Source organism: Vigna radiata, unplaced genomic scaffold, assembly GCF_000741045.1.
Source record: "Vigna radiata var. radiata cultivar VC1973A unplaced genomic scaffold, Vradiata_ver6 scaffold_374, whole genome shotgun sequence".
In the NCBI taxonomy this organism is placed as follows: domain Eukaryota; kingdom Viridiplantae; phylum Streptophyta; class Magnoliopsida; order Fabales; family Fabaceae; genus Vigna; species Vigna radiata.
Genome location: NW_014542544.1, coordinates 74063 through 84831, shown reverse-complemented (window position 1 = coordinate 84831; position 10769 = coordinate 74063). Strand labels below are relative to the sequence as shown.

Genomic DNA, 10769 nt, shown 5'->3' with positions numbered 1-10769 from the left:
GGAGTTACTAAAATAATTCTCTAAAAAATTGATGCGTTTTTTGTTTTTTTAGACCTAAAATGTATGTTAAATTCTATAGACTAAATGAGTTATGTGGTAAATATGTTTCTATTGTATGCCATTCTTCGTATATACAGCTTTAGCACATTTTTGTTACGTATAAAACGATAGAAAATTAAAAAAAAAATAATGAAACCCATTATAAAGGCCCAACACAACTTTTACGGGCTTTGGACTACACTGTTAAAGGCCCTATCCGAACTCCGTCTTGGCACACCACAACATCATCCATGTCTTATTCATGCACACCTCCCACGCACCACACTCACTCACCATAGCTGCTATGCAGGACGATAGCATCAATAACATGCTTCAAATTTGAACTCCCTAATTAATTTAATTACACCAATAAATATTTCCATAAAATAAAATGACTTGCGTTTATATTTTGTCTTTATTACCATTTCTACCCTCCAAATTTTCCAACTTTCATCCTTCTCTCACACGCCGCACGCCAATTATCTCTCGTACTCCGCCATTCCGCCGGAGAACGCGTCGGAATCAGCCGGAAATGGAAATGTCCGGCACTGCTTCGAGGTCTGGCTCCTCTCTCCGACTCAGTAGCGAGGATAGCGACCCTTTTTTGGTTTCTCGTATAAGTAAGCTTCAAAATTGAAATTCCTCATCCACGACACATGCAACTTTTAATTTTCTTTTTTGGTCTATAAAGTTTCTATGTGCTTTTGTAAATTTTATCCTTAATGCAATTCATCATGCTTATGCTGAGTGATGAAGTATTTTATACTAAGCTTGAATTCATTTTCAAGTATGGTAAAATGGCATCAATGTTGGATTTTGATTTTTTTGGCAGATGCTGGAAAAGATGACGCTTTAACAACTGAGATCGATCTAGAGGCTTCTTCCTCTAGTAAAGTGGCTCCTAGAAAGCACAAATATCGCATGACCAGCATCAAATTGTTTGGGGTAGAGTTATCCCCTGACAATGTTGCTGTTGCGATGGTGTATTTTGTTCAAGGTGTTTTAGGTCTTGCAAGACTGGCTGTCAACTTTTACTTAAAAGATGATTTGCATTTGGACCCTGCTGAGGTGTGTCTTCTGAACTCGGGGTTTAATATGCTGTTCGTGCACATCTTTTTGATTAATTTCATTTTAATTTTATAACATTTGTTCATTTATCTAACTCAAGGTGTGAATTCTATGTGCATCTTTGCTTGAATCAAATATAGAAACCAAAAGGGTGATGATAGCATTTCCTTGAACTTCCGATCCCCCCCCCCCCCCCCTTTTTTTTTATTGAATCTATTATGAACTCATATTTGAAGGACTGACATGTTACACTCATATAATGTTGACTAGGCAGCTGTGGTTGCTGGTTTATCTTCTTTACCGTGGCTTGTCAAGCCTCTGTACGGGTTTATTAGGTGAGTCTAAAACCCACTCACTTTTTCCACTCCCCGAAGTGGACGCTTCATTATTTTTTCAATTTTATTCTATCTATACCGGGGACTGCATTTTCATTATTGAAGTAATTAATGTGGTGTGTAGTGATTCGGTCCCCCTCTTTGGTTATCGAAGAAGGTCATACCTGGTTTTGTCAGGGCTGTTTGGTGCACTCTCATGGAGTTTGATGGCTACTTTTGTTGACAACAAATACAGTGCTGCTTTTTGCATACTTCTTGGATCTTTCTCTGTTGCCTTCTCGGATGTTGTGAGTGTCTCCTACTTAGTTATTCACATATGCTTTTCTCTGGAATAATTTAATTACAGAAATGATACTTGTTGCACATCAACACCAAGCGGACTATCTAACATTGATGTGAAATTACTGAAACAAGTGTGGGTGAACGGAAAAATGGGTAGGATAGAATAGTTTGTAATTAAATGGTAAAAATATATAGATGTAAGGTGATGTATGGATTATCGTCGTTCTTTAATTATGCTGGTGTACTTCCTATCCGCTTTATTTTTATACGTGTTATCTTCAAGTGCAAGTACATATCTTGTGGCAAATGAATGGGAGAATCTTTTATATATATATTTTTTCCTGTTAATTAGATGTTGGCTATTTTATGACTGTGAATGATTGGTGGATTATCCCTCTTTCTTGATGGATTGCTTATTATATCAATGTTTATGCTATCAATTTATGCCAAAAACCTGTAATACATAAAAAAATATCCTGTTATCAAAATTCAGTTACCTGATCTCCATCCAGTAGTGACTCTTACACGAGTGCAAAGAACCTTGCACAACACAAGAGAGCAAAGAACCAGAAATTTAAAATTTTCATCCAATATTCTCTTTGCAGAATTCTTCCAAACTGTTTGATATTTACAGTCCAAGGAATCTTAATTCTTTTTCTTAGCCTCAGATTTTCCACGTCACTCAACTACGAAGGTACAGGTGATATGAGCCTTGTAGTGTTTGCTCAGGACCAGCGGAAGGGCTAGTATACAGTGACAAGAACCTTGGAGAATCACACTACAAAAGCTAATAATTACGGTTGGAGATCCCTGGGCCTTATAAACGTTACAGTTGAATTCCATCCTTCCAATCCGAAACCTAAGTACCATACCCTGCAGTAGGTCCTAACACCCCACCACACTCCGCAGAACCAGCGCCCATATGTGCTGGCTGTGCACTGGCCCTCTGACTAGTCTTGGATGAACACTGCTATTCCAACATCACCATCCATGCCCCTCGTTTGCAGTTGAGAGATATGGTGGAAGGTTCTGATACCAATTGTTGCACTAAACTAGTTTACATGAAGCAAACAGGAAGAATTGAACAGAAAACTAGGGAAATGTACCCTGGGAATATTATGGAGTGTTCGGGTCAGTATGACCAGGAAGAATTCAGCAAGGTGATTCGAGAGCACCTCTCCTCTCTCCTACAACTTCTAACTTCCCATATTTATAGTCTTATAGATTTATATACATTCAAATTAATTTCCTATTCCAAATTTATTCCTGTTTTTTACACACCCCCCTCTAACTATTGGCCGTCCATCATCCATGAAAGAATCTTTCATGGTGGAGTAAAATAAGGAAAGTGGAGAGTGAAAACAAAATAAATATTTTCAGAAATACAATTTATATCTTTTTTTCTGTTTAACCTTTATGAAAATTTATTGGTTTCATTTCCTTTTTGTCAACAAGGAACATTTTGGATAAACAGGGACAACTGTCTACTTGTTCTCTTCATGAATGACGTTTTTTTATATAGATTTTATCCATGCTTACAATCACCTCGTGTTGTGATTCATGCTTTAATATGATTTTATTAGTTTATGATGTACTATATTTTAAATTTTAATTAGTTAACTCCTTCTATAATCTGGTATTTAGGTTTTCATATTGCACTAAGGTATTAAATTGATACCTTACTGCTATATATATTTTAGTCCTTTTTCAGCTTTGCCTTTTCCATCACAGTTCTCAGTGCATGAATGCAAACTCACCTTATTTTGTGTTTTTGAATTTTATATGCCTCTGACATTATACCTGTAGTTTTCTGTCGTCTGTAGATTGAAATTGTTCAGAGAACTATTTCAGACACTGATATGTGCTTTAGGTTGTAGATTCAATGGTTGTGGAGAGGGCACGTGGTGAGTCACAAAGCACCTCGGGATCTCTTCAGTCTTTATGTTGGGGTTCTTCGGCCTTTGGTGGAATTGTGAGCTCGTATTTCAGTGGGTCTTTACTGGATGCATATGGAGTCAGGTACTGAAAGAAGTGTGTGAACCAAGATACTTATGATTTCTGATAGCAGTATTTCTTTTTTATCTTTTTAATGTTCTTCTAAACTCCAATGACTATATACTGTTGCAGGTTTGTTTTTGGGGTCACATCATTGCTTCCGTTGATAACATCTGTGGTTGCCATTCTTGTAAAAGAACAACCAATGCTCGGTGCAGCTACGGGGCCAAATCTTCTTTTTGCCGGGACAGAGTTTTTGGAAAGTTCAAAACAGAGCATTATTCAGCTGTGGGGTTCTGTGCGACAGCGTAGTGTTTTTCTTCCCACTCTGTTTATTTTCTTGTGGCAAGCAACACCGCAGTCTGACTCTGCGATGTTCTACTTTACGTATGTTCACTGTTAATATGATCATTATTTTCTTTTATCTGTGAAGAGTTTCCTGTGCTCTTGGTATTCTCTTACTTCAATTTTAAATGATCCCTTATCCATTTCAGGACAAATTCTCTTGGCTTTACCCCGGAGTTTTTGGGACGTGTCAAGCTTGTTACCTCAGTTGCGTCTCTGCTTGGTGTTGGCATTTATAATGGATTTTTGAAGAATGTCCCTTTACGGAAAATATTTCTTGCAACTACCCTTTTAGGTTCAACACTTGGGATGACTCAGGTTAATTGTATAGTTCAGTTAAATGTATATATTTTTAATGTGACATGACTGTTCTAAACATCTTTATGTTTTTATTCTCAGGTTTTCCTTGTTACTGGACTAAACCGGAAATTTGGCATTAGTGATGAGTGGTTTGCAATTGGTGATTCATTAATTCTCACTGTTTTGAGTCAGGTTATCATTTTATTCTTCTATTCATTAGTTATATACTACTGGCTCCCGACAAAATATCGTTTTTGCTGTAGTTATTAATCAGGTTATTGTGTTTACTGAAAACGAGTTTTCTTGTACTTCATTTATCTTTCGCTATTCAAGCATAAAAACTATTTATATTTTCCACCTTTCTATTAGAGTCTATTAGTTTCTCACTATAATATTAAATTTTCCATGGTAAATTTAAGTCTGCTATTGTTGCTACTTTTGAAGCTTCTATTATTTGCTCATGTTAGATGGGAAGTTATTGTTTTTGCTTACAATGCAAATGCACTAGTAACTTCTAAAAGCAGTTAAAAGGGCCTAAAGCACTAGCTGTTAGCAGTCTTTTCGAAGTAGCTCTTGAGGGATTAATTGTACAATTATATTACATCTTTGCATTTGGAAACGTTAATACCATTATGGTTTCTTGGTAATTAAAGTCTAAGAAAGTTTATCTGTTAGTTACTTATCATTATTCTTAGATGTTGAATTTATTTTTATTTTTCTTAAATGTAATGTCACTCTGAATCTATATGGTGAGGTTGTTGGGTGCTTCCTAAGTAAAGCATTTGTTTCTAAAATCTTTAGTCTTCAATATGGTATTTGAGTGAGTTTGATTCTGCTCTGCCAGTCTACTCTTCAGGTCAAATTTCTGACATTGTCCACTGCTATACTTTTCATTCAGGCATTGTTGTTCATTGTGCAAACTGTTCATTGTGGCACTCTTCATCCTCTGTTTGTCTGCACATCGCTACTGTCGTCCCCTCTGTAGATCAAGAGAGTCTCATGTGTTTTATTTTGGTTCTGCGGAACATCAGTCTAATGATTTACATGATGCACTAGTCTAATTTTTGTCCTAACTGTTGATCGGAAGTTTTTATTGATTGAGTGCATTTCTACGAAGAATTTCCTGGATATTTGAGAGATCTAGGCTTCTTCTGAAACCTAATTATATTTAACCATATTAATATCTCTTCTCAACCCCACTTAATATCTTTAGGCGGCTACTAATCTGCTAACATATGCCCACCTTTAATGGGTCTAAACAGTTACAAGACCGTTTCTCTTGTTTTAATACAACCCCATGCATTACATTGAATGTCTATCCTACTCACACAACTAACTAATGGATATCTGATAGAAACTGGTACGACAGCCGTGAGAAAGAACTGATAGCACAGCAGTAAGAAAGAACTGGTCTTCTACTGAAAGAAAATAGGGATAAACCCCTAGGAAGCATTACATGATTCCAGATATTATGAGAGGTCTGCATCCAGTCCTTACAGGCTTTGCCAATATCAGATCACCTAAACTATCTTTAGTTATTCCTATCTATAAGAAATTATTGGTCTACTGACATAAACCCATCCTTAATGGGTCTAATGAATTGTTGGCCTGTTCCACTTGCTTGTACTTTTGACTAACTAACTAACTAATGCAGGATAAACCCCTAGGAAGCATTACATGATTTTTTAGTTATTCCTATCTATAAGAAATTATTGGTCTACTGACATAAACCCACCCTTAATGGGTCTAATAAATTGTTGGCCCGTTCCCCTTGCTTGTACTTTTGGCTAACTAACTAACTAATGCGTACCACATTAAAGTTTCACATGCGTATCACAAATTGGCCCGTTCTCCCCCTAAAGTTTCACATTGTCCTTAGGTAAACAGCTTGTGACTGCTGAAACAAAGTCCTACTGGTATTTCAACTGATTTAAGAAGCATGGTCTCCAAGCCAACCAGACCATTTCATCCCAAACTAATGTTTAATTAACCTGGGACAAACACAAATATGTGAGAGTCAATTCTTTTATTCTATGGCCTTTTTGACCGTGAAGCAGTGTTTCCAGTTGCTGCTGTAGAGGTTATGAAGTTCTTCCACCTTATTTTACTGGTTCTTGTTCATGTGAACAAGGAACAATTCAGTTCCTGTGGCTTCCTGTTTTCTGTTTCAGCATTTCATTGCATTAATTTTGAAAAGAAACCATTTCTTTCTGAGTTCCTCCAGAATTCCAATTCTTCACCATACTCCTTCCGTGACTGCATATGATTCTTGTGTTTCTTGTAGTGGCGGTTGCTCACACAGATTTCCTCAGTTTCCAACCCCTTTTTGTCCCTCCAATTCTTCTTTTCTTGCTGTTTTTTATTCTTTTCTTGGTCCATTCACCAAATTTGATTCTTCTTTGCCACATTGATTCTTTTCTTGGCTCTTGATTGATGGAAATTCATCATTGCTTATTTTATCTTCTTCCTCTGAATCTTGAAGACAAACTCAAATCTTTGGTTGAAAAGCTTATAACACAACCTTATCAGTGGTAGGAAATGTGACAATTTGGTTGCTACTCCAGCAAATCATACAGTCAAGAGTGTCTCCTCTCATTGTCATCTAAATCCAAGGTCGGTTATCCTCTCGCACTTCAAGTTCCACCAATGTTCTAAATTGATCAACTACCAAAGGTACCACCCTTCCCATCAAATCTTGGAATCGTTTTCACAACCTCCACAAGTCCAAGATTGAAAGCTTTAATACCTGTTTATAGAACTGAAATCATAACAGTGAGAAATAATGGGTTTTTTATTGGTTGAAATTAGTAAGGTAAACCTATGATACCTGATTCCAGATATCTCAGAGTGCTGTATACACTCTTCGGACTACTTTCTCAATCACAAGTCCCCTAACCTGTTTACAGTTATCCCAATTTATAGGCAGCTACTGGTTTGATAGCATAAACCCACATTTAATGGGCCTCTAATAGTTGTAGACCCATTCCCCTTTTTCCTAACGCACAAACCCTTGTATTTCTTTCTAACTAATTACTAGCATAACAAATTAATGGCTATCATAAGTATCTATCAATACGTTTCGCCCCCACCTCCCAAGCATTGACCCTGGCCCCATGGTGAATATAGCAATGACAGCTGAAGTTGCTTAGGATTCCAAGTGGTAGGCAGCTACTGGTAACATATACCTACCCTTATGGGGGGCGGGGGGACCCGAACCTGACTATATTTACTAACTGAACTAACTTTTGGGTATCTATCAATATAGTTGCTGGTCAAGTTCCCTTCTTTCTAACATAACCGCATGTATTTCTTTGACTACCTAACCTAGGTAATTGCTATCATGACTAACTAATGGGTATTTATGATGAAAATCTTAGTTGTATAGTTTACTAGCCACTCATAAAAAGAGGACCTTTCTTTGTAGACTATTTATCTGAGTCCAAATTCTCCAGTGAAGATTTTGGTGTTGTCCTTCTATTGTGTCTTCAAAATACATTGATTTTGATATATTAGAGAAGTTTTTAATGTATTTTAAATTATCAAAATCACTGTATTTTGAAGGCACAACACCAAAAATCCAGCAGACAATTGATTAAATTTTATGGCAATTCATAAATTTTGGTGGGGTCTCACTACTTATTTTTTTCTCCTGACTTTGTAGTTTTCAATCAATATTAGCCAATTATAAAGTGTGTTGTAGAGCTTGTTATTGGCACTCTTGTAGAAATACATGGTTTCCATGGATTTGAAGTTCAAATTGTTTCTTCCTTTTTGTGATCAGAAAGGAATTCTTCCGACTTGTTTTTGAAGATTCACACCTTTCTTATGGAGAAGTAAATTTAAAGGAGGAATATACCTTTTGTTGTAGTTTTGATAATAATAAGTTAAAGTTGATCTTTTTTATGATTGACGACATAATTAAATGTCTATAAACACCATGAAATATGCAGTACTAACGCGCACCACGTGGATAAGTTTCGTGTGCTTTGGTTATACCACTCAACTATTTGTGTATTATCTGTTGTAGCAAAATTTGTCTTGCATCTGATCACTGATTTATTTCAGGCTTCTTTCATGCCCGTTCTTGTGCTAGCAGCAAGATTATGTCCTGAAGGAATGGAAGCAACTCTTTTCGCAACTCTCATGTCTGTATCTAATGGAGGGAGTGTTGTTGGGGGATTGTTAGGGGCGGGCTTGACTCAACTATTTGGAATCACCAAGGACAAATTTGATAACTTGGCACCTCTGATAATCCTTTGCAATCTTAGCTCATTATTGCCTCTACCTCTTCTTGGCCTTCTCCCTGGGAACAATCCTGATGGGAATCCAGATGACGATTCCGATATTGAGATGAAGTGTCATTGATTCTGGTTGTTTGTCCTTGGCTTTTCAGGGACTTGTATGTCTTTGTCAAGCTATAGCTCTCATTGTTTGCAAGTTCAACAGATGTCACTTACACTTAAGAAAAAAATAGTATATGTATATACGATGCTCAAGTTTCTACCATGGGTTTTACCATGACACCGAAGTCAAGTTAAAATCAAAACTGTTTGATTTTGTGGAGAAAAAAGCTTCTGGACAATATGATCGTAGTGACTAAAGATAGTGCTAACCATCAACGACAGCGTGTCAGTCTCATCAGAACTCTGAACGCATTCACGGGGTTCTTTTGTAGTGTACTTTTCTCCTTTTTGTTTAATCATGCACCCTTTTACTTCTTTGTAAGAACTCGGGGGCTCTGTATTTATTAGCCAATAATCGTGATTCGATAATGGGAATCGCCATTAGGCAGCTTACGTGTTTCTTTAAGCTGTTATACTTAAATCAGAGAACAGGCAACTTATACTTCTTGTTATCTTCAAGCAAAAAGAAGATTCATTGGGTCCATGTACTGCTTAAAGGTTAAGTAATTTTGCCGAGGTGCTTATGTTCAACATTCTCATCTATAGTAAAATGTAGGACTAGTGATTTCATATAGTTCTAGACATAAAATATTCGTCTGTAATTGTCTACTTATATTCAGGATTCTCAATTTTTATTCTTTTGTGAAGATTTCAAAGTAAGGAAGAGTGAGTCAATGTTTTATTTATGCTTCATGTCTTAATAGATCGTAATAATAAAAGTCGGAAAAGGCGAGGGAATGAAGATGTACTGGACTGAAGGTGATAAGCTACGTACGTGTACTTTATATGGGTGCTCATACATACGTCACTCTTTTTTATCAAACATTCCAACAACATAGTTAATAGGGATAGCAACCACATGGATCGCCAACCAGATTTAAAAAAACAAAAAATTATCCGTTTAAAAAATATTCATAAATATTTCAAAATATGCAGATACACTCAAATATTTTAAAAAAAAATTGTAAATTTTTAAAATAAAATTTAAATAAAATTACAAAAATATATAAAATAAATTAAATTAAAAATTTAATTTTAGTTAAATTAAACTAGATAAAATATAAATTTAATTTAATTATAATTGAATTTAACTTAATAAAATATAATTTTTATTTTTATTTTTATTTATTTATAGATATAAATAATATAATATCTGTACTCAAATTCGTTTATAAGCTTGAATATCCATTATATGCGAATAATAAATATTTGTAAGTATTGACTATTTTTTGCAATTTTATTTATAGATATACGTGGATAGGGATTTTTTTTACCATCCTAACTGTTAGACGCGATTTTGCTCTTAATTTTTTTATGGTTTTCTTTTAATAACTTGCAGTAGGGTTGTTGGGTGGACGTTGGGATCATTCTGGGTGCCCATTTATGTCACTTTTTATTAGACAATCTTTTGTTAATATATGTCAGTATTAAAGTTTACATGATTGATTAACCTTTAATGACTTTTACGTCAGTTATTATAAAAAAAATGATAAATATATTATGTACAACAGTGTGTAATTGTAACTAGATGATCATGTTCAAAGAATTTATGTTTAATTATATGTATGTTTTATTAAGATTTTAATCAAATGATGACCTGTAGTTCTTTTCAATTCTCTAAGACATTTTAATTAAAGTTTATTTACTATAGAGATAAATTGAAATGTTTATTCAGTATTAAAAATAAGGAACACACGTCGCAGAACATTTTTATTTCGGTGAAAGATATGAAAACGTGATGTTGTTGAAGGATGCAAAAACTCAACCTTTTTTTTTGCAATGATAGTATAGCGGATTTTACGAAAAAAAAAATTCCAAATTCATTGAATGTTGAATGGTTTTCTTACCATTTTCCCATCTGGTGTTCCTTCGTCATCACATATCCAAAAGCAAATTATAATGATTCCTTTGAAAGATCTAGAATGAATAAGATGAGATAAGATAGCAGCACAGAAATGGAATAAAAAAGTTATTAAACGAATAAATTATTGAATGACACACT

The 10769-nt window shown here is 35.2% G+C and overlaps 1 protein-coding gene across 1 annotated transcript; it reads left to right on the top strand.

Moving 5' to 3' along the window:
- The first annotated feature begins 213 nt into the window (after positions 1 to 213).
- LOC106780195 (folate-biopterin transporter 1, chloroplastic) lies at positions 214 to 9414 on the top strand. Its single transcript, XM_014668454.2, has 9 exons — positions 214 to 659; positions 872 to 1107; positions 1378 to 1442; positions 1567 to 1729; positions 3595 to 3743; positions 3852 to 4106; positions 4214 to 4382; positions 4464 to 4556; positions 8430 to 9414. The coding sequence occupies exons 1-9, from the start codon at positions 431 to 433 to the stop codon at positions 8727 to 8729; spliced, it is 1659 nt and encodes a 552-aa protein (XP_014523940.1). The 5' UTR covers positions 214 to 430; the 3' UTR covers positions 8730 to 9414.
- Positions 9415 to 10769: the final 1355 nt, after the last annotated feature.

Bases quoted from the DNA above. Each gene is read 5' to 3' on its own strand.
- LOC106780195 (XM_014668454.2), top strand. From the start codon at position 431: ATGACTTGCGTTTATATTTTGTCTTTATTACCATTTCTACCCTCCAAA. The intron at 660-871 runs GTAAGCTTCAAA...TTTTTTTGGCAG, and splicing joins TTTTTTGGTTTCTCGTATAA to ATGCTGGAAAAGATGACGCT. The intron at 4,383-4,463 runs GTTAATTGTATA...TTTTATTCTCAG, and splicing joins CAACACTTGGGATGACTCAG to GTTTTCCTTGTTACTGGACT.